Source organism: Urocitellus parryii, chromosome 10 (genome assembly GCF_045843805.1).
Source record: "Urocitellus parryii isolate mUroPar1 chromosome 10, mUroPar1.hap1, whole genome shotgun sequence".
Lineage (NCBI taxonomy): Eukaryota > Metazoa > Chordata > Mammalia > Rodentia > Sciuridae > Urocitellus > Urocitellus parryii.
The window spans coordinates 25,787,189-25,811,832 of NC_135540.1; the positions used below are offsets into that span (position 1 = coordinate 25,787,189).

The 24,644-nt window shown below is 45.0% G+C and overlaps 1 protein-coding gene across 1 annotated transcript in view; it reads right to left on the reverse strand.

The window, feature by feature from the left end:
- Window positions 1–24,644, reverse strand: part of Gatb (glutamyl-tRNA amidotransferase subunit B) — a 78,686-nt gene that overhangs the window by 28,510 nt on the left and 25,532 nt on the right. Inside the window, exons 3-9 of the mRNA XM_026384756.2 lie at window positions 20,206–20,319; window positions 17,585–17,783; window positions 17,046–17,168; window positions 9,639–9,752; window positions 7,152–7,236; window positions 5,992–6,036; window positions 3,891–4,080 (exon numbers count right to left, since the gene is read on the reverse strand). Of these exons, the coding sequence (XP_026240541.2) occupies window positions 3,891–4,080; window positions 5,992–6,036; window positions 7,152–7,236; window positions 9,639–9,752; window positions 17,046–17,168; window positions 17,585–17,783; window positions 20,206–20,319 (870 nt within the window). The remainder of the gene's footprint in view (window positions 1–3,890; window positions 4,081–5,991; window positions 6,037–7,151; window positions 7,237–9,638; window positions 9,753–17,045; window positions 17,169–17,584; window positions 17,784–20,205; window positions 20,320–24,644) is intronic.

Here is a 24,644-nt window from a genome sequence, read left to right on the forward strand (position 1 = left end):
ACCCTGACCATTCTGATACCTACTCTTGGATATACTCAGAGGAGGACTGGTTATGTGAGAAGAATCTCATTCTTCAGAATCCAAATACCTGAATCTCAGCTTCCACATTTCTTTCTTTTTTAAATTATTTTTTATTGGTTCTTTTTAGATATACATGTAGTGGAGTGTATTTTGACGTATCCTACATACATGGAATATAATTTCCCATTCTTGTGGTTGTACAGGATATGGAGTTACCCTGGTTGTGTATTCATATATGATCAGAGGAAAATGATGTCTGATTCATTCTACTGTCTTTCCTGTTTCCATCTCTTCTCCCTTCCCTTCATTCCCCTTTGTCTAATCCAATGAACTTCTATTCTCCCACACCTCCCTCCTTATTTGTGTGTGAGCATCTGCACATCAGAGAGAACATTTAGCCTTTGGTTTTGGGGGACCGGGCTTATTTCACTTAACATGATAGTCTCCAGATCCATCCACTTACTGGAAAATGCCATAATTTCATTCTTCTTTATGGCTGAGTAATATTCCACTGTGTATACGTACCACATTTTCTTTATCCATTCATCTGTTGAATGCTATCTAGGCTGGTTTCAGAGCTTAGCTATTGTGAACTGTCAGCTTCCATATTTCTATTCCTTAATCTTTACAAATGAGGTCAGAGAGCAAGACAGTTTGATATAAGATGGGGAAGTGACATTAGTTAAATAGACTGAAGTCTTAGGCGGGCAAGGTATTTATTTATGCGAGCAGAAGAAAAACCAGTAATAGTTCTTCTGGGAGGGAGCCATATGAGGTTGTAGGAGAGAAAACCAGAATGTAGATTTGATTTAATGTCCCAATGAAACTAATTCAGAACACAAAAGTCAGACCAAGTGATTTGTGTATGGTCACAGGTAGTGGGATGGCTGAACTCCTCACCCAGAGTTTGATGACACACGTCACCCATGATTTGCTGGGTTGTCCCAGGGTGGTTCAGGTGCATGGTCTTTGGAAACAGTGATCCCTTCATCAGGACTCCTTCCCCCAGGATTTTCCTGTGTACTGCAGCGATACCCGGCTCATTTCCTGTCCCTCCCAGTTGCTGAGCACCCACCATGCCTCTGACATCATGGCAAATACTAAGGTGCACCATTAGACTTGTGCAAAAATCAAAGATAATGACATGCAATTCAGTGCACGCTGCACATGGACATGACAATATAAATTAAAGATGAGTTAAATTCTGAAGATTTTTTTTGTGGGGAAGGCACGTCGTGTGGGGATGGGGGGATATACGCACACTGCTTAATTAAATAAGCAATCCAAAGGCAGGGAGCATGGAGCCGAGGCCCTGCAAAGCACACCTCCACCACTGCTATTTATTTAATGAATACTCCTGGGCACTCTTTAAATTGAAAGATGGTTCATTAGATTTGTGCATCTGCCCTTCTCAGCAATCTGTTGTGTTTCTGATGGAGGCAGGGAAAAACATGAACAGATCATTTTCGGGAATGTTATGAGTAACCCAGCTTCCAATGATTACAAAGTCATAAAGGGCTCAGGCTGCTTAATTTGGGGAAAACAATTTGTCTGAATCATTCTCTGTCTGTTCCTATCTGCTCCTGTTCTCATTCATCGTGGAAATTTCAGGTACTAGGCCTTTCACTTTTTTTTTAAAAAAAGACTAATCACCTAATACATTATCCGCAAGCTACAAAATAAGCATGTGTTTGAGGTACCAAAACATTATAATTCTTTTCAAAAACAGCTAAAACAAACCACCTCTTTCTGAGGTGCTCCGGGTCTCGCTGAGTCGTCGCCACCTCCGCGGGGCCCCCATCTAGCTCTGTCACAAGCTGCCCTGTGGGCTGGTAGCTGTTGTATTATGTATGCATACATAAACTCTAAGGAGGCCAAAAAGGATCTTAAAAACAGTCTTTGTCCCTATCTCAGTACCTGCACCTAGGCAAAGCTAATAAAGTGTTGAACAAAATAATTATAGGTAGGTTTCTCTTGACAGGCCCTTAAACTATTAAAATGCAGACTTACTCGTTTGCAGCACTAAGGAAAGACCTTACTGAAGGCTGACACCAGGTTTTGGTCCCTTGAAGGACTCATGAATGAAGACGGGGGGCACAAACGGGAGTATGAGACGCCCCTGCCCTCACGGAACTGAGGCTCAGGGAGTTGAGGCAGCTGCTGTCCCCAGAACACACCCATCGGGGCCAAGTGTGAGGATCCTAGAGATATCCTCAAGAGGACACACACTTTCACCCAGGGCCTCAGAAAGAAAGAGCTGTGCTCCTGAGAGGAGGTTCCAAAAGGGCCTTTCTCTTCTCTTGTGGAGAAGGCTGATCTACAAAAGGATTCCTCTGCAGTATCGGGTGGCTTCTTCTCTGAACTCAAGTCTCAGCAAGGAAATGGCCAAGCAACCTCGGCACATCACCACTCTCCGAGGGCTGCCTCTCCAGCTGGTCAAAGCCTCTCTCTGAGAGGTAACGATGTCCTTCCCAGCCCCCACACGGTTGGCAAAGAGCAGTAAAATGCAGATCTGGAATTCAGCATTTACTCCAAGTGGGCTGGAAACTCAAGTGTGAAGATGAGGGGAGGAGTGTAAGACTAAAACTGGGGACCGCCACCTAACTTCAGGAAGAACAGGAGCCGTAGGAGGCTCAGGTAAGAGGAGCTCTATGGGAAGCTGACGGACGGCTTCAGCCAAAGACCTGGCATTAGGTCTGCTGACGTGCTCCTCTGTGCTCAGCGACAGGAAGGTGGGCACAGTGCTTGCCTTGAGACGCTCAAGGAGATTCGCTAATGAACAACTGAAGCGCAGCGACGGAACCGCCATGGATGGATGACTAAGGCGCAGGGCAGCCTGGAGGAGGCAGGGATCAAGTCCGCCTAAGGTACTGGCAAGAAACTGATGGGGCCTGATCTTTATTGGTAGTAAAAGAGCTTTCTCGTGAGGCACCCTGGATGTCTCTCAAGGGAGCTAACTTACGGACGGTAAAGAGAAACGATCACTCAGTAGACGTTTGATTGCCGACCCTACTATAAACCTCTAGGTGCTGTTCTTAAAAGATATAAATATGCACAGCCATACCGTACCACCTCCTATAGTTATTATAGGTCATATATAAAAGCAAAAGTCCAGTTTCTACAGATTTTGCTGCTCCAAAAGATGACGGGGACATATACCTTACTCCCTGAGAGCCACAGTCGCAAAACTTTCCACTTCTCCCTAACAGACAAGACAACGGTGACAAAGTGCTCTGCTCACTGATGCTGTATCACTTTAACGTTGCCATAACAAAGAAAACCACAAAGCCCCAAGTAGCTTTGAAAAGGATGGAAAATCCCTAAGCAGATCTCAATGGTGTCAGATTCTCTACTGGCCCCGTTAGATGCATCCTCAAGCCTCAAAGGACTGATACTTTTAGTCACAGTTCCCAGCATTTTGTGGGGAATAAATGTTTTCTTCTACAATTGGTAAAACAACCGACTGACTTTTGAGAGCCTAACGTCCTGCCAGACCCTGTCACGGTTCGATACTGTTAGACATCTAGAAACCCTATACATTGATTTTCCTTTGTCCTGCAGACACATGGGAAAACACACATCCATAACATTTGGACTGGCTTCAAAAAGTCTCCACGGCTGCTGGGAGCGGCTGCTCAGTTCTACATGGGAGATATGACTTAAGTGGGATTTGTTTTCTCTTCTGGTGCAGAGGAGTAGTCCCAAAAAGGACAGTGAGCAAGGACACTGTGCCTCACTCTTCTCAGGGGCGTCTATCGTAGGAGTGAAGACGCCTGCCCACTTGCGGCCAAGTGCACGTGCAGGGGCCTCTCAGAACGCCACCGCCTGCCTGCCCAGCCGGCTCGATTCCGCCTCTCATCAACACCTACCAGTAACGTGAAGCTGTGCTCCGGCAGCAGCCCATACTGCTGGACGAGCTGCTCTCGGGTCACACTGGGGAGCTCGGGGAGCATGTCCCGAATCTGGTCAATGTTGATCACTTGCTGAGAGTCTGCACCTGCAGGCAGAGTCGTGCTATCGTAGAGTACCAGGGGAGGCAGGTTGGGCTCTGGCATAAACCTGGGAGGAGAGAGGAGACGGAACTGGAATCTGGAGTATCGGGATTGATTAGAACCACAGATCTACCACTGATAGGAATACTTCTGTGCCAGATGATATGTTACTTGCAAACGATTTCTAATGTCCTATAATATCAATTCCCAGTTTCCCTGGAAAATCTTTGCACAGTGCTCACCAAGTGCCCAAATCACCAAGCCTGTGGTTCTCCATGCTCAGGAAGCAATGGTGAGTAAAATAAGCAGAATGCTCAGCCACATTCTGATTTATGACTGTGGATCATGTACACATTCATTAAGACATAGGCTGGAAACAACGGGACCAACTGAGAACAATTTATTAGGGAGAAAGATGACTTTCCCCTATTTTTAAATTCCCACTGTTTTTAGCAGTATTTGTGTAATAATGAAAAGTCAAAGGTGGGGGAGGGGACTGTTCCTTCTTGAGTGGGAGAAGAAATGAATGAGTTTTGCCTAAATAAAATGTGGAAGCAAGAGGTAAGGGTGGGATGAACAGGGGGAGCACAAGGTACTTCTAGGGCAGTGAAATATTCCATATGACTCTGTAATGGCGAATACATGTATTACACATATGTCAAAACCCACAGAGTCCACCACACTGAGAGGAAACCTTAATGTAAACTATGGACTTTAGTTAATAATAAGGTATCAATATTGGTTCCTTGCTATAACAAAGAGACCATACAAATGCAAGATGTTAGTAAGAAGAGACTGTGTCGGGCAGGGCACTGTGAGTAAGTGGGAGAACGCTGCACTTTCTACTCAATTCTGCCGTAAACCTGTAATTGCTCTAAAAATATAAAGTTAATTTTTTAAAAACGTGGAAGCCTACCACTATATATATGCATATGAAACAAAGCTGTCCCTCCCTGCTCTGTTCCAGCACTGATGTTCTCTCTCTGCTCATAATTGTCAAAGGGTTTATATAAAAGCAGGAGAATGCAGAATAAATGGTGGCTTGAAGGTAATAGATTAGAAGTGCAAGCAACTCATCAAAATTCAATGTTAAAGCTCTAACATGAATCAGTGTGATTTCTGAAGGCAAGAGGAAACCAAAAGGAGGCTTCACTGTCAGCTAACTTGAGGGACTGAGCAGAAGCCACTGTCCCAATTAAAAGGCAAACTCCATGCTCAGCAAGAAAACAGCATAAATACAGCAGGGAACAACACTGAGGAACAAAGAGGGTTCCTGGGAAAAACAGGCTGCACCTAGAAGATCACAATAATTAAACAACCTTGGCTTTGACAGACACAGATGGGAGTCCTTGGGGCAAAGGCTACATCTGATCCTCACTGACAGCAACATCTGCACTTATATATCCTGCAACTCACAAAGGAGAAGTGGGCTCATCTCAACAACACTGCTGCTTCAAGCCTCCACCTTGGCAATCTGCTAAACTCAATGGGAAGAAGCAAAAGTTCAATTTATTTTAAGCCTATCCTTGTGATTTATTTGCAAATTTTCTACTGAACCAAACTTGTTTGTCAATGAAATAACATCACCTGAGATTAGAAGGGAAATGCCATTAACATACACACCTCTTTTCATTTTTTTCTCAAGCAACTTCAGAATTTGCTACTGAATGTAATAAGAGTAAAAATAGCCGAGGCCCCTACATTGACTTCTATCCTCTCAGCTCAACTGTACAGCTCTGACACAGGAGTGAACAAGGTCTTCCACACTTGATCAGACCAGGCACTCTGAGGCTATCAAATCAAGAAAATGTAATTTCTTCTCCCAGGATCCACATAAAATTAGGGAGTCTTGCTTCATTTTCCATCATGTGGTAAGTATTCCTAAAAACTCTCCAGGATCACTGTGTTCATCTTCAAATGGATTTGAAATATGCTCCTAAGCCCAAATGTGTAAGTATTTTGATACAAGGATAATCACCTGTAGTCTTGTTTTCCTTCTTTGTCTCTCATTGGCACAGTGCACCTACAACAGTTAAGGAAGACAATGTTGAACAAACACTGCATGCACACCGGTTAGCCTACACGCACAGGAGGGGTTTGCTATGGTCTGAGTCTTGTGTGAACCCAAAGGCAGGCCTATGTGTTAAAAAAATGGTGTGGTTCCCCAGTTTGGTGCTACTGGGAGGTGGTGGAAACTTTAATAGGTAGGCCTAGTGGGAGGTCTTTAGATCCCTGGAGGCATGTCCCTGAAGTGGACTATAGTCTCCGATCTCTTTCATTTTTTCTTCCCAGTCATGAGGTCAGTGATTTGCTTGACCATACACTCCCACCATGATGTATCACTAGGGTCAACCAATCATGGATCGACACTCTATAACTGTGAGCCAAAATAAACCTTTTCTCTTCATAAATTGATTATCTCAGGTATTTGTTACAGTAATGGAAAAGTGACTACCACAGGGTTTCCTCTACCAATAAGGGACACAGGCAAATTCAGGTTCTTTAGCTTTCCATAGGAGACACCTATATGAATTCACATAGAAATGTCTGGAAATATGATTTAAAATAAGAAGAAATGACTTCAACATTTCCAGAATTTTTTTTAAGATGCTGGGGATGGAACAAAGGGCCTCATACAGCTGGGCAAGTTCTCTACCACTGAGCTATATCCCCAGACAATGTTTCCAGCTTTAAGCCGGCTCAAACTCTAGGCTTTTGAGCTTTTTTCAGTATTTTGCTTCAATCTTCAAAATTCTAAATAGGAAAATCAGGGTCAAAGTTACCTAAATAAACAAAAAGGCATGCCTATAATCAGGTTTTAGCTTTCTTCTGTCTCTAGTTTAAGCTGGAAGAAGTCTGGTTTACTATTTAAGGAAGCAAAAATTCTGGCCACAGAGCAGGTAAGCTAGAATAAGAACAGGTCTAGGACCTAAGACCAAGCATTCTGTTTAAAATTCTCAAGGGTCCGGTAGGGCATATATTAATCCCTGTAGGGTGCATTGTTCTAATTTTACTGATGAATAAAGCAAACAGCAGAAACCTAATGGCCTTCCTCAGGAACAGATGTTTGGTCTGTGACCTAGCCCAGATCCCGGGGCCCACCTCACTGGGGTCAAGATGACATCAATGTGAACTCACCCCAGCTTGCAGTCAAATGAACGAGTTTCATTCAGAATTTTACCTCCAGTCTCAAGTTCATTGATTTGCCTCTGAATTTCATAGTCTATAAAAAATATAAAAAGAATTTAGTATCATCTTTTGATTATATTTTTTATCCACTGATAACTTGAAGCCTTTTAAAAAATATTTTGTTTATTTTTTAGTTGTAGTTGGACACAATACCTTTTTTATTTTTATTTTTATGTGGTGCTAGGCGAGTGCTCTACTGCTGAGCCACAACTCCAGCCCCAGAAACCTTTCTTAAACTTGAAGTTGAATGATAATCAAGAAGAAGACTGTTTATCATAATCCTCCCATGTGCTTCTCACTGCTATGTGGGATGCTGATGCTGGAATGGGCCTTGGGGAGCCCTGCACCCTTGTTTTTTTTTTTTTTTGACACAATTCAGGTTCACAGAGATCAAGCAACCCTACACAGATTACACAAGCAGACAGAAGCAGGTGTGTTTAGTGACTGCAGACCCAGGATCACTGCCTAACAGGGACTCTGACCCTGGGATCCACAGATGGGCTACAAAGAGCACTGGGATCCCCTAAAATTATACATAAAATGGGGGCTTGTGCATTTTTTGGTGAGAGGGTTCGGAACTCATTCTGTTTTCAAAGGGAAGCACCCAGTCCACAGAACTGTGAGAACAAAGGGGTTATTATGTGACCATCAATAAGAAAGGCAGGTTATGGCAGCCTAAACAGAACAACTGCCAAGCTCCATTATGGAAATAAATCTTCCCTTAATTCCCCCCACCGCACCCCTTTCCTTGTTTAAATTCACACCCTTTGAATTGAACTGCTACATAATAGCAGCAATACCAGAAGATGCCCATTTTTATTCCACCTCTCCCCCACTGGAATGCTCTCTTTGAATGACATGAAATTATGGCTAAAAAGCCCAATGCAGGCAGAAAAATCATCATGGAAAAATTACAGGATTGGAGAATGAAGCTCAAGACAGCAAAGCTTTGGTTCTTCCACTGGGCTGGTAAAACTCTTTCTAACTGCTGCTCCAAAGGACACTTCATATGACAAAAGAAGAAGGCTCTTTTGTAACTGATTAGGGATGAATCTACTTAAAACATGGTGGCTTGTTTTTTTTAGGTTATCATTGACACTTCTTGGAACCACAGGATCTAGAACAGTTCCTGGCCCAAGGTGAAATGGAACTCTCTTTTGTTGGTTCCAAGCTTCCCGTTCAAATACATGGGTTACAGACATGAGTTTCCCTGACTTGCACCTTTGGCGGCTTCAGAAACATGGTCATGTCCCCTTTTAGAGACAGAAGAGTTCATCTTCTTTAGCCTGTCTTTACATGGGGACCTTCCCTTTCTCTTCCCCCTCCCAAAAACTATTCCCTTGGCCATTTTTAATGTCTTTTCCCTGAACTTCTGTGGATGCGTGAGTGTCTTTATGGACTCTGGGTGACCATCTGAGTTTGGGATGGAAGGTTTTATACAAAACTGGAATCACCTTTTCTGTATTGTTTCTGATATTTTGCTTGACACGACTCAGGATTCTACTAAACATTTTGGGGCAGCAACATTCTGGCAATGTGTTTTGTCGTCTTGTTCCTTGTGCACATTTAAGGGATGCACTTTGAATTCCTTTCCCTCCTTCTTGTTGTGTTGGGCTTAAAAAAAATATTTTTTGTCTCCAAGATGTCTTCCCCTGAGACTCAGTCATCAGTTTCTATGGGAGTGCATAGATGTCTATCCTGATAAGCTATTTAAATAATTATTAGACATTTTTCCTCAATGAAATGCCCACAGTGTGCTCTAGTAAGACCAATCTTGATTGTACAGGCACAGAGAATCTATTAGTTGAAAATAGTAAAGAGCAGAAAAATATACTGAGCCATTATGTCATGCCACAGCCAATCTAAAATGACCACATATGACTTCATAAAGTTCAAGCCATGGCCAATCTAAAATGAACTTGACTTTATGAAGAGTATGGTACACGGTAAAACATGGTAACAAGAGCCTGTGAATCCTCTCCTTGGGAGGTGAGTCTATTTCCCTCCACTTGAGTCTGCTTTGAATTCAATCTGCTCTGAATATATTGGAAGTGATACTGTGAGAGTTCTAGAGCTTAGGACTCATATTGCTTTGAGGCTTCTGCCTCCATTTTTCTGGAATGTTCCAATGGTAAATGAGAAAGCCTGGGCCAGACAAGTGAAGGAGGGAAAGCTATATGGCTAGAGAAGCCTGGTGGACACCCAGCACCAGGCCCCTACGTGTGAGTGAGGCCATCTCAGATCCCCTGTTTCAGCTGACCTATTGGTTTTGCACAGCTACGGGAGCAAGCAGAGGAGAAGTGGAAGAACCAACCAGTGCACAGAACTGAAAATCAAAGGGGTTACTGAGTGAGTCCCTAAGTTTGAAGAGGTTTGTTGTGTAGCGAGAGAGGACCAACACAAAGCAAAACAACAGGAACAACAGCTGATATTCACCTATGGCTTTGGCCAAGAACCTGATGCTGTTGAGATTCTTCACTTCGGTTCGGATGCCCAGGGGTTCCCCAGGGTGATGCACAGATACATTGGCATCCACTCTCAACTGGCCCTCTGGAAGGAGAGACAAAAGACAACTCTGGAGAAATTCTGTGAGGCAGCGCTGTCTTCTGAAGGCTGGCGGATATTGAGGTAAACTACGTCTATATCCACGTGCTGCCTAGTCACAGCAACCTCATGTTGCAGAGGACACAGCTGGTCCTGAAGAAAATGATGGTTCTTCTGTTCACTTAACAGCAGGCAGAATCAGTACTGAGGCATCTGAGGGGTGGCCCCCTCAGGGGTTCAAGTGCATGTGTATAGAGATGTGTAGTAATGCACACTCAGAAGAGAAGTTCTGAATACACCAGCTGGGAGTCTCTAACATTTTCTGTACTAAATAGGAACACTATTAAAATGGAGATTTACTCTGCAGTTTTATTCTGAAGTTTTTTTTTTTTTTTTCCAAGTGTCAGAACTGGGGTTGGGAAAAAAGCCTCTAAAATCATTATCTGAAAACACTACACTGCACTCCAACGCAGTGTGGATTTCTCACAGCGATTCCAGGAGATTTATAAGACAGTCCTTGAGAATTTACAGCTCAAGGGCAAGAGCTGAAACCTGGGCTTTCTCCCTCCTCCTCCCTCCAGGTACTGTAATAATCTCTTCTTCCCACAAACATGGCTCCAAAGCCATCCCGACTGCTTTAAGGATTTGCTGCAGATGAAATCATGGGGGGGTGTCCGTGGTGGGACCAAGGGGCTGACCCCACCCTGGGAGGACCTACTCTGCCCCTTAAAGGCCCTCCCCTAAAGAAGCAGGTGGTTGTGGAGAAGACTAAAGGCTTCTGAGGAGGAAAAGGGGACAAAAGTCTAAGACAAACGGATGAAGATATGAAATAATTACGTCGGGTACCTTACGAAGTAAAGCTCAAATGCTCTGTTCTCCAATTTCACTTACAACACTCAGAACAGGAAGAAGACAAAATGCTGGATTTTCGTTTCCTAGGTGGATTTTTAAGATGGGATTTTCTGTGTTGCCCAGGTGGGCCTTGAACTCACGATCCTCCTGCCTCCACCTCCCAAAAAGCTGAGATTGCAGGTGTGTGCCATGATGCCCAGTTCCTAGACAGGTTTTTAACTTAAAATGTAATCTGCAAATTTGAGTGCTTCAATGGCCTGAATAAATTCACTTCCCAAGGTTCCACATGAAAAGTGTAGTAAAATAATAAAAAACTGAAAATAAATTCCATGCCAAGAAAAGGTGACCTTTGGAATGGCTTAATCCTGCACCAAGGGTGACAGCCCCAGCTGCCCGCTGCTGCCCCTTCTCTCCCACCCTCACAGAACAGGAAGAGCTCACCCACTTTCTGGCTCCAAGTTCCTTTCTGCTCAGGAACTACTCTAATCATATCTCCAGCACTGACCTCTCAATGTTTTTATAAAAATCCCACAGCCCCTTCCTTATTTTAAATCCCCTTTTGAACAAGTTGTGCTCTTCTGAGTCTCAAATCCTGCTAGGGTCGTACCTTGAAGTCCCCTTCCTCTTCCATCTTCTTTGCCCCTTCCATCCAAACTGCCAATCAGATCCTATCAGGTCCTGCCTCCAAACAGTCCCTGGATTTGTCACTTCCTCTCCATTCCCACTGCTGCCGCCTTGCCCGAGGTCTTGGAACCTCAGCGGAGGTTATGGGATCACATCCTGACTCTTTCACATAGCAGTGCCCCCTGTCCAGTCACCCACATGTGACCACAACTTCATCCTGTGACACTGTGGCCTTTTCATCACTTGGTCATTAATTCAAGCACAATGGCAGTTCCCATTGGATCATCTCGTCTCCTCTCGGTACTCAGGAGCCCTCACTTGATCTGCAGGTGGACACAACCCACATCTACCCACCTTTCGTTCCATAGGGAAGCTCCCTGCAGCCAGGGGAGCCTTTGTGCACTACCTCCTGCCTACGTCAGCGGCACACACTCAGTACCCCTGCTCCTGTCCCCCTCTCCCGCCTCGGTTCGTCCTTCTGAACTGTTGCCACTGTAGTGTTACCCCCTCTACTCCACCTTACTGGACACCTCAGCAGCATGTGAGAGAACAAGTCAGCCTTCCTTCTCGAAATATCCTCCGACCTCATCGGTAAGTGAGCCTCTACTGGCAGGGCCTCCAACCTCAGAATACACACAATCTATACCATGAAGCTGAGCCCATTTCGAAGTAACCTTCTCTTTAAGACCAAAATGGAAGCTCCCTTAGGACCAGGCCAAATTTTAAGGCCCTTGGTGCCCTCTCAAGGAGATGGCTCTCTCACTTATCCCTCTCCCAGTCAGTCACCGACCTCTTCCTCAGCGCTCACGTGGGTAACAGCTTTTCTCACTAAGAAAACAAACAAAAGCCCAAACCAGGTTCTCCCGAGCCCCCGTCTCACCCCACCAGCCATCCAGCCTGTTTCTGTTTCCTTTTCAGCAAATCCTCTTCAACAAGTTTTGTCACGAGTGTCGTCTCCATTATCCCACCTCCCACCTACTCCCAACCCACTTTTGTCCCCACCTCTGTGAAAATGTCCTTGTCGGAGGCACCAACACCTCTCTGGCTGCAAATCCAGGGAGCGCAGGGCAGGTTTTGTCTTCACCTTTCTGGACACTCAGCAGAAATATCTTCCGACCTCAGCTCCTATGGCCTGACCCTCTTGGTTTTCCTCCTGCCTCCCTGGACATTCGATTTCGATTTCATTTTCTGGTGCCTTCTTTTCTAAACTCGTCTTAACTACACTTCTCCGCAGGGGTACATGGAGTCAAATGTCACCTAAATTTCTCTCTTCAGCCCAGTCCTTTCCTCAGACTGCTACACTAGTCTCACGGGCATCTCAATTGCCAACCCCTATTTGTCCCTGCACAAGGACACTTTTGTTCTCAGCTTTTGACTTCAGACAATACCACCACCTACATCCTTAAACTCCCTCGAGGTACCCTTGCTTTCTTCGGTTAGCAGATCTTCCACACGGGCCTGTAACGGAAAAGTCACTCCAGAAACCACCTTGAACCCACCCCTCTCTCCCACCACTGCCACCAGCACCGTCAAACCGCCTCATCTTCCATCTGAACTACCACCAGCACCTGTGAACTGGTCTGGGTGTCACTCTCTCCTTCTGGAATCCACTTCCCACAGAGCAGCCAGAGTGGTTTTCTAAAACATTAATCGCACTGCGATGTCACTTCCTTGCTTGGAAACCTTTCAGTGATTTCCCTTGCACTTGGACAGAAATTGAAACTTCTTGCCATTACCTGTAATCGGTCCCTTGCCAACTTTATAGCCATCTCTAATGCCATTGCTCCTTCTGCTTTTCCTGTAGTGCCCTCTGTCACCTTGGGCACCCCAGGCGTATTCTGAGCTCTTTTACACCTCGGGCCCTTGACCACAGCTGTTTCCCAAAAATGCTCATCTCCCAGCTCTATGTGGCTGTGCCTCGAGTCGTTCTTCAGGCCTTAACTCAATGCCACCTTCTCTGAGGGAACCTAAAAGGCAACACTGTCACTTTCCAATGTTATTCTGAACCACACCACCTCATTTATTTCCTTATCACTGTAATTACTGTGTTTTATCTGTTAATGTCCTGGTGTCCCCATGAATATAAGCTCTCTGTGGCAGGAACAAGGTCTTTCTCAGAACCCAGAGATGGGGCTGGCACATGGTGCTTGTTCAGTGTTGAACAATGAATGCCAGCCAACACGCTGTTACCTTCCTGAGCAATGAGTAAGCAGGCTGGCCTCCATCTCACCGTAGGCTCCTGACAGGTTCTAAGATTCTGTCTGAGCAGGACTCATCAACAGTTGGACTCTTCTGAAAGGCCCATTCAGCTCAAAGGCAAACTTCCATCTATACCCAGCTCCGCTCAACCAAATCTCAATACCTGGGAGACAACTTTTTTTTTTTTTTGAACTTAGGGAACCCTGAATTACTCACTTGCTTTTAAAAAGGAAACCATCTTTCACAATTTAGAATTCTAATTTGGAAGAGGAATAAAAGCATGAATTCTAGTTTCTTCCAGAGAAGACCATACTACATAAATGTCTGAGAGGAATCATTTAGTATCCTGTGGTGTTGAAAGAGAGTTCGCGAGCCTAGATTCAAATATAGTATCAAACATTAACAAAAGACACTCTATCCAGAGAAGACAAAATACCTTTTAAACAAATTAAGTTAAATTGCCTCAAGTGCATGAGAGCCTTACCAGGCAGGTTTACTTCAATGCATTCTGTCCCACAGAGGGAGGGCCTTCATTCACTCATCAGGAGAATGTTACCAAGCTCAATTTCTGTCTTCCAAAGGCAGAGAGATTTGTAACAGCAAAACTAAAATACTATACCACTGAGCACAGTGATAGAGTGCAGTTACATATTTTTTTCTAAAACACATTCACACAACAGAAATACAACATCACGACAGAAAACTGTTTCTGCAAACAGCAGGGACTCCAGGCTTTGGTAGGAAGGTCTGTCAAGCTATCTCATTCTGGTTGCTGAATACTCCCCAATACTTTAATAACAAGATTTAAGAAAAAAAGTACGCACACACACATATAAAATGCTGTAATTTCCCCCCAGTGCTAGGGATAGAACCCAGGGCCTCGCCCATGGTAGACAAATGCTCTACCACTGAGGTACATCCCCACGTGAAAGGGACCAAATTCTACTGAACATAGCTCACAAAGCATACCTCAACCAAAAAATGTGGTGATTCCCTAACAGGAAGCCTATTTATTTTTGTTAATAGAGCATGGGCAGTTACCCAGCACCGTCTGTTCCCCAGGCCCTGTGCTACTTCATATACACTACTACATTCGCTCTCCATAACCTGGCTTCCACGACAAACCCACTAAGACAGCCCCAGGGTATTTCAGACTTAGCATTTCCAAAATGGAACTCCAGATCTCCCCCGTAAAGTCACTTCTCTCATGCAGCTGCTCCAACTCCACTCAATGCCTCTGTCAGCTTCCTGTCCTTTCTGGTTTCTTCCATTCACTTTCCACACACCGTTCCTTGGGGATACCTTTTATAAATGTGGAAAGTGAGGCACAGAGAAATCAGAAAATTTGCTCAGGTTTCTACCAGGAGAAGTTGTGGGACAGGACTGCAGCCCAGGTCTGGGACCTTAGAGCCCTTAGCACTCGTGGTCTGCTCCTCTGGCTGCTCCCCCAGTGGGTATCTGTGGCAGTCTCGACACTGCCGTGGTGCTTAAATAAAGGTCTTCTGGAGTCGTCACCTGGGCTCAAATCCCAGCTCAGGTGCTTCTTGTGAACCCTGGGCAAATAACCCCACCTAACCCTGTAGCTGACCTGTACCACAGGTAAGGAATGTCTCAGGAATGTTGTAAAGTTTAAAAGAGATGGTATGACAATTTTTAAAAATTCTTAGTGAACTGGTGAGCATATTTTAAATATTCCAACTGGTAGATACTACTATTGTTGAAACACTTAGTAGGTCTACTACTACACACGTGCTGTCTGAGAAGGAAATGACTTGGAAATGGCTTGAACTGGTCCATGTTCTTTAATAAAACTATCAGGAACTCAATCACAACCCAGAACAGCGGAGGCCTCATTCCAAAAGCACCGTGTCTGCTGATCTTCACTGCCACCTCTTCTTTAGGGTGGCCCTAGGTACCCAGGATGCAGTCTCCAGAGCTGACACAGGGATCCTAGGGTAGTGGGACAGAAGGATGAGCCGAGGAGTCAGGGCTGACACAATCTACCAGGAAGCCGGACTCCAGCAGACTGCAGGCAGTCCCCGACTCCCCACAGCCTTCAGAACAACCAAGGCCACTCGGCTGCTGTGCCGGAAGCAAAGCTGCTGGATTTGTGTTTAAAAGAAACAAAAAGTGTCACAACAAATGAGATTTAATGAACATGCTCAGCTGTCACTGACTCACGAGTTCTTGCCGTTATGGTTTATCTCTTGGCAAGGACCCAGATGGGACTATTTCTCAGCTAACAGGTGGCCTGTTTATTATTCCACAGGGTTCACAAGAATCACAGTGGTTTTGAAGAAGAATGGAAAAATGAAAACTTTCTTAAAGCAATAGAGAATCAATGCTTAGCGCATTAATGGATAACCATCCAATCTGCCCATATTTCATATATGTTTTGTGGATAAAAATGTAGCATGAGTGATAAATGGAAAATGGAGACTTCTTTTAACCCTCAGTCTCATTTCTATAAAGGAAATGTGTAGACAGCTAACCTTTATGTAATTCAAATTTATGGGGCTCTGTGTTTCTAGTCTTTGGCTTAAGATGATAGCAAATAAGCAAGTGCTGTCTCCAGACCTGACTTGTACCAAAGCTTTGATGGTACCCTCTACTGCTTGTATGTGACAAATGTGGCATTACAAATTCCGAAGGCCTTCTGTAACATGCAAACACATCATGAAACATGATAAGGGTGTTAACAGTACTATGGACCAGCAGAGAGAGGAACGTTATCACTGGTGGTGTGTGCCATAGAAGACCACGACTGTGCATTCAGATCCTGTATTCGGTCAGGGAGTGCTTGGAGGCTGGGAACAGAAAATTGGGAAGAAACCATGGGAGAGATTAGCTTTCAGTAATTTAAAGGAGGACAAAGGAGCAAGGGCTAAGGGAGTTGAGCCACCAAGACACTGAGCTTGCCCCAAACTTGTGATTTATATCCAATTTTCAAACATTTAAAAGGGACAGTTTCTTTCCTTCCCAAGGGTACAGGTGTTTATTTTGTTGCTTGAGTTTCCTACTTTATTTCTACTGAACTTAAGTCAGGGTAAAGCTTTATGTAGTCATAATCTGGGCTTACAGCCAATATTATTTGGCTTTGGTTGCACATGGATGGAAATTGTTTTTTTAATAATTATTTTAATTGTACAAATTTATGGAGTAGTGTGTTAATTTGACACATGTATACAGTGTAATAATCAAATCAGGGTAGTTAATGTTTCAGGGGTGAAACTTCTACAAAAAAAGGAAAAGAAACAGATCCCCCTGTCCAAAAGTAGCGACTATCTATCTATACAGAACTCAGGAATTATTCTGGGAAAGATGAAACGGTTTAAACACATTATTTCATGAGTCCTCATGGTTTTGATGTGAGAAGCTGGGAGAAGACACCTTCTCCTGTGCTCATGTTCACTGGCTTGCATTACTGCGCTGCTGTTATGTATGTGTTTATTTTTATTCGAGGCTCAGAAAAGAATCCGAGGGGGTAGGGAGCCGGTGGGCAAAGGCTGAAAATGGGATGTAAACTATATTATAACTGATGGCAAAGAACAAAACTCAGAAGAGGCCCAGGAAGCAGAAAGCAAGATGGCACAGACAGAGGGACAGTGCCCCTGTAGCTCCTACCTGCCATGTTTGCCTGGCTGGTCCCCAGGGCTTGAAGTATCAGCTGCAGCTCCCTGACGACTGCTGCGGCCTCTTCTCCACAGGACAGGTCGGGCTCCAGGACCACTTCCAGAAGGCCGACTCCTACCAGAGAGAGGCAGAGTCAGCCTGCCTGTGGTTGGCCAGTCCATCAGCAGACAAACCAGGCAGAAGTCTCGGGGAAAGCCTACATTACCAAAGGGCTCTCGAGGTGGTTCTGGCCTTGAAATTGTTTCTCCTTCCCCCACATATACTGACTTCTAACTTTGGTTTATTTCTTTTAACATACATCCAGCTGCAGGGTCCGTGACTGGGTGGGGAAGTCTGTCTGACTTTCGGGGTGGCCCAGAAGTGCTCACAGCTTGGGGGCCGTAACACCAACACGAACACGTTGCTCTCCATCAGCCAGGCCCCTCTGCCTGCTTTCTCAATTGGTTTTGGAAAACTCCAGAAGGGAAGAAAGGTGTCTAACACCTGAGGAGCCAAGAGGCTGGAAGGAAAGACTGAAGCACTGCGCCTACCTGCCCTGTTCAGATCAATGAGCGTCTGGGCCCTCAGGTCATCGTGAAGGCTCTTGCCGCTGTCCTGCTCCAGCTGGATCTGCTTGATCCGCACCCTCTTGGAGACCAACTGACTCCGCTTCTTCCCTACACAGACGCTGTAGGCCAGGCTGCCACTCACAGCGATCGGGAGCCTCTGCTGGGTAATTTGGTAGCCCGCCTGCACTCAAAGACACATGCGTTACAGTCACTAGGCCAGAACCGAGAGCTGGGATCCAGGTGACTATTCCTTTTACTGTCACACAGCTAAAGGCTTATGTGAAACCAAAGTGAAAAACAACAAAAAGAAGAAAAAAAAATCATTTATGCACTGCTGCCATAATTTAGCCTGGCTTTTCCCATCACTCCCTATCCTCCCCTCCCCAAACCCCTCACAAGAACACCATAACAATGCAGTTAACACCACCAGACCCATCTTCCTTACGGAAAGCCATTTTGGGGAATAACAATAATTTCATTGTTGGGGCCCCTAAAAAGGATTTATTGTTTTCATTTAGCTCATTAGCCTAAACCCTGCATCTCATTACCAGGAGCTGTCAGGCCGTCCCTATTAGTGAATGCTGGCTGTGCATTCTCGCTCTCTACTCTCAAGGGGATGACAGCGGTGGTCAGTGTGTTTAAGCTTGCTTTGGTTCTGCTCTTTCAGCTAACCAATCATGCCAGCTGCCCTCCCTGACCCAGCTTCCCTCTCTCAAGCCAGAAAGAGCTGTGACGCTCACGCTCAGCGAATGGAAAGCACACAGTACTCAAATACTGATGGATGGTGCAAGGACTCTGGCACCTCCTTCTGAGTGGAAAGGAAGAATTGTTCTCAAATGCACACGTGCATCAACACACACTGAAGAGACCGCAGATCAACGCAGAGAACTTAGGCGGAGCAAAGAATCGTAGCTACATCATCTGCAGCCCTCGCTTAGTTCTCAGTAGGTTCCACTCGTTTAATCCCACGACATCCCTAAGTAGCACAAGGCACAGAAGGGTTAAGGGCCTTGCCGAAAGCCACATGCAGATTTAGGAAGTCTCAAGGTCAACAAGTGAACTTGGTGGTTTGGCTCCAGGGTCTGACCTCCTCTTCACTAGGCCAGCCAGCAGTTTGTAAACTTTAAATGAATCAGAAATATCAGGGGCTTGTCAAAGCAGTGTGCTTGGTGACACCGCAAAGGTTCCTGATTCAGTGGGTCTAGGGTGGGGCCTGAGAATTTATATTTCTAACGAGGTCCCAAGAGATACTGATGCTGGTGCTCAGGAACCACACATTGAGAACCCTGCAGGAGGCTAATTCATTTTCTATGCTAAGATAGGAAGTCTCAATTTATAAAACCAAACTCTGGGGAAGGTATGCTGGAGAAAATATAGGATGCCCTGTTCAATTTGAATTCCAGGTAAACAATGAATACTTTTTTAATATAAATATGTCCCACACAATATTTGGCAACAGCAGTTGTGATTATATGACCCACCTGGGCCAGAAAGAACAGAAGGCCATAGATAACCAAAACCTCTCGTTTTCATCATATATTGCTCAGGCACCCACCTTAACCAAAGTGGCCGTCATTCATGAAAGATGAAGAAATGGGGACTAGAGATGTAGCTGAGTAGTAGGGTACTTGCCTACTACTCCACAACCCTGGGTTCAATCCCCAGTAATCACAAAGAAGAAATTCAAACCAGAGCAGAGCTTGCTAGAAGGCTGGGAGGTTGGCAGCCCAGGGGAGGCGGGTGACTACAATTGCAGTGTTCTGGTCCTATTTTATTTTTTATTTACTTCTCCTCCTGTCTCTGCCCACTACACAACAAATCACCCCAACCTTCAGGTCAAGGAGAATGACCTGAAGAGGTGAAGCAACCTTATCCCTATTGTTTTGCGCGGTCTAGGGGAGAGCTAGACTTACTATTGGAGGCTCAGATCAAATGACACATTATTTTGGGAAACCCACTCCATGTTTCAGTTTTGTTCCAACTCTGAATTAGGAAAAAGTGGCTTTCACTCACACTGGACGCACTTAAATAAAAACCTAATTTTAAGGAAAAGGCAGGTAAATACCAAGTTTATTGCTCAGCCAATTTCTGTTGTTCCTGCAGCTTTCTGGTTTGTGGTTCTGCTTACTACTGTTCACTTACTTGCTCCATGTGAGATGACAGAAATGTCCCCAATAGCCATCTTACTGGGAGCTTCAACTTAAGAGAGAGCCGCTCTCGAAATATCTGTGGTCTGTGGTGGGCACCGACCAGTGCATCTGCCATAGGGTCAGCCTCTGTCCTAGCAGGCAATTAGCACCAAACACCACGGTGGGGCTGTGCCTGACAACACTGGCTTCTCCTAGTCCCCATTCAATTATGAATGAGCCACCAGAAGCATGAGGCTAAGCAAGGAGTCAGCAATCAGGACAATTGCATCCAATCTAGTAAACATCGGGGGGCACCTGCCTTCATCAGGGCCAGCCAGAGCTCCCCGCTGGGATGGACAGGGCGCTGATTGAAAACATGAGCACGTAGCCTTCTCTCCCTGGCTTCAAACCCCGCAAGGCAGGGCTGGCCCAGCTCTGAGAACTTCCAGGGGGTGGATCACAAAGCATACTTACTGGGAGGTCTGCATAGAAGTAGTGCTTCCTGTCAAAGGAGGACTTCTTGTTTATGTGGCAGTTCAGAGCCAGGCCTGTCATCACTGCAGCTTCCACACACCTCCTGTTGAGAACCTACGGAAAAGCCACACAGGAGCTCCTTTCAGAACCAGAGCCAGCTGAACCAGCGCTTCTCCTTCACATTGACATCCTCCCTGAATATTCAGCTGGGCCCTTCCATGGGCATTAGCTGTGGTTCTCTATGTGGGCAGCTCCGGTTCACAAGCTGTCTGTCTGCAAACCAGGAAAATGGTACAAAAAAGAAAATGCACACAGTGTGGGCCCACTGGGGACCCTTTGCCCCAATTCCTGTTGTTAAAGTTAATAGAAGAGTCCCAGAGAGGCTTGGTAGAGTGGATTACTTTGTGACTAACCCACCCACTTCTGCAAACAGAACATGGAGCCTGTCAGACAGCAAACCACCTGGGTGAGATGTGAACTGGAAAGGGCCAGGTGGGACCCAGGAGACTGACGGGTGTTTATTTACCCACAGAGAAAGAATGAACTTCTGAGAACTACATTTCCTCCAGCGCTGGGAAAGGGGCACAGTGGCCTCCCAACTTTCAATGCAGGCCTGGCCAGCTCCCTGACTCGGGCTCTGACTGGCAGTGTACCACATGGTTGACTCCCCCATGCTGCTCGGCTTTGCAGGGGCCCATGGAAGTTCCCTGTGAACCCACCCTGAACCTCTTTCAGGAGTGAAGGACCCAGAAACAGGTAGCAAACATCCCAGCCCCAAAGGACATGAACAGCTTTAGGAACTTTGGGGTCTGGAAGTAGGTAAACGACTAGAGAACATGGTAGAGGAGAAAGAGCCCATCAGCAATCAGGTACTCAGCCCACTTCTGCTCTGGATATCCACGTTATTAGGAACCTCAGTTTCCTCATCTCTGAATCAGGAATTTGATATCTACCTTGAGGAGTAGATAGTATACTAGCTAGAACAGCTAATCTGTCATGGAGACTCAATAAATTGTTCATTTCCCCATTCTACTTTGGGAAAATTTGTGAAGATATTGTGCTTGCAATGAAATATATTTCTATGTTTTATTACAGTATTTATGGTGTTCTTTAGTAAACTGAACACTTATATGTAATACTGTAATGCATATAATAGACATATATCATACAATAATAATTATATCTATTACTTAAATAGATAAGGCTTTCCAGTGAAGCAATTTTCATATCCATTATTTTATTTTATTCTAATCTGTAAAGGAGTTAGTATTATCCCAATATTCCAATTTTTCAGACAAAGAAAATAAAGACCTAGAGAGACTACAAGACTTGCCCAGTTGGCAAGCTCTGAAGCCCACATGTGCCCTAGACTAGGTGACAAGCAGAATCCCTGAGGTCTGGGGACTGGCTCTCTGTGCTGAGATGATGAGTGCTGACTGATCACATGCAGATTTTTAAAAAATCTTTTAAAAATTTTTTTTAGTTACAGATGGACATAATACCTTTATTTTATTTATTTAGTTTTATGTGGTGCTGAGGATCGAACCGAGGGCCTCACACTTGCTAGCTAAGTGCTCTACTACTCAGTCACAACCCCAGCCCTGATGACACACACTTAGTTGCATGACAAACTAAGAGAAGCCTCTACTTGCTGCAATATACCCCCCCAAAGGAAACCCACACAAACCTCCCCACTATGACATCACACCCCTCCTTTTAGGAACCCAGGTTACAAATGGAGGGAGCCCTCTCACACAGCTTCTATTCCAAGTTCTTCCTTCTGGGCCTAATAATGTTGGCAGTTCTGCAGTAATCAAGGTTTTCAAGGAGAGGTGTGCTGGGGAGCAGGGTGCTCTCATTATTGATGTTTTCACTTACTAATGTTTGCTGTTTCACCAAGTGGTTGTCATTGCAAAACAAACAGAGCTGTGGAGAATCCTGACCAACCCCAGCCTGGTGCCTGGGGTCCGCGATCCTGAAGCTGAAGTCTTGGCTCTGAGCTTTGCAGTGCTTGTGACTCTGGGACTCCCTGCCTGCACCACACTGGCTTTCTCACTCCCAGAGCTTGTCTGACCGCCACTCTCTCAATTTGTCCCTTTGGGGCTTCGCTGTGTCCTCCTTCCAAGCATGAAGAGAGCCCAGGTCACTCTGTCTGTTTTTGAGCATGCAAAACAAACTGCCCATGCCTGGCACCAGGAGGGAGTTGCGAGTCGTATGTGATCACAGACTCTCACTGTGCCCAAGTACATGCAAGGGCCCAGCACTTGATAAACCATCAATTTCCAAAGAAAAAGAAAGCAATAAAACACACAAACATTCGAGCAATACTGAATATACTTTAATCTTTTTTTTGATGATTTAGAAGGCTTGAAGTACTTCAGGGTCAGAATTATAAGCATCAATCATTGCCACGCTGCAGGTGCACAGAGGGGCTAGTAAACAGAGTGCCAGTTAAAAGAATGCCAAGAAACAAGAATTTATTATGATCTTAGTCAAGCTGCCTGTGACAGATGGAGGTCCAGGTCAGCATGTTCTGAGGATAGGATGCCGAGCTGGAAAATTCAACTGGGTCTGTCTAAAGCATTTCTTGAGTGTCTACAATGTACTAAACATTAGGGATCCAGAGATAAATTGGACTCTGTCCCTGCCCTCAATGAATCTGCAGTGGTGATATGAATCTGCTGCCTTTCCAACACCCTTTTCAAGCTCATCTTCCACCAGAGTGATCTTGCTAAAAACGCACCTTGTGGTAGGTATTTTATTGCCGGAAGTCGCTCAATGGCCCCCAGTGGCCCCATGATACAGTCGAGCTCTTGGATGGTCTAACTCTGTCCTCTGTTTTAAACGTCATCTCCTCCTGTGCTCCCCGCCCACACTCCATAGGTCCAGTTCTCCCACACAAACTACACAGACCTCCTGACTCTCTGTGTCCTTGTTCCCTTCAAAATCTTACTGAGATGTCCCCACCTCCGCGAAGCCATCATTACTATGCTTCCTAGGTACCTTTTCTGTCCGTACAATTCCATCTGCACTGTTCACAGTGGACTGAATCTGTTCAGATATTCCCACACAATTATAAGTCTCATGGGGATAAGAACTGTCTGTTCATCCCAATACAAATGGGGAAAAAGAGTGGTGTTCAACTCATGGGAGAACTCACAGGGGAAGGAATGTGATGGGTACTGGGCTGGGGGAAGATTTCAGAGAGCCAGTGATGCCCAATCTCCCCTGCAGTCCTACCTGCCACCTGCCAGCCTTTAAACTTGTTTCTGGAAGTGCTCTAGGTGATAACGGACCATGTGTGAGGTGACCAAAGGGCTAACTAGAAACTCAAAAGAATAACTTGTCCTGAAGAAAGCTTGTTCCATACTTTTTTTTATAATTACTCTAAAGGACGATGAAGGATCACAGTATTAGCCATAACAGCTCTCAAGTGGAAGGAAACCAACAGTTCTCAGCACTCAGCTCATCTTTCTCAACTGGGCCTGGGGACACTTCCTTTTGGCCTCAGGCATGATCAACAACAGGTATTTATTGTGCACTGGTGTTGTATGAGGAGGTCTGAGATGTGTGTCTCGTAAATGTCCTCTTAGCAATCTTAGCACAGAGACTATTGTGATCTTCATCTTAGAGTGATGAAGGGAAGCTCACAGATGAACTAATTTGGCCAGGTCACACAGATATTAAATAGCAGAGCAAGGAAGTCAGACCCCGGAACCCAGGCTTTCAACCATAACCTTCTATCTTGAATCTTCAAAGAATAAAGTGTGATAGTTTTAGTTCTCAAGACTATTAACCTGGCCATAACTCCACAGCAGTACCTCAAACCAAATCCTGATACAGACAATTTAAGGCAGATGTTGCCTCTAATGTTTTATTTCTATCAGATTCTCTCTACATAGGTCTTTCCAGCTGCTGAGTTCCCAGAGGGCAGGCACTGTGGGTTTTTTTGTTGTTGTTTGTTTTTTGTTTTTAGCTTTCTAAAACACTCAATACACAGTCTCTAGTATATAGAGGATCTGGTAATGTGTGGACCTGTAGGTTATCTCAAATAGCAGAGGATGTTCTCTTGCTAAATTTCTGACACAAGGATTGATAAAATGATTCATCAACTAGGAGGCTACTTATTTTATTTCATCAGAAGGCAAGAAAGCTGTAAGAGGCAGAAGTGAGGGACGAGAGTCAACCAATTTCATGACTAGCTGGGGAGAGACTGGGCAGAACATGGTCTGGAAAAGGATATCAGGGGTGGTGGGTGGCAAATGGGAAGAGAGAGTTTTTTAAAAAAAGAATCATTTGCTGGGCTTGCAGGTCAATGTGAGTAGTGCTGCAACCATACTTTGTTTAGAATTTAAAATACGTCTAGTGTAGTGTAAGTCAACCCAGAAATGAGCAGGAGAGCCTCGAGGAGATACTGGGATCCCAATCTGAGAAACAGC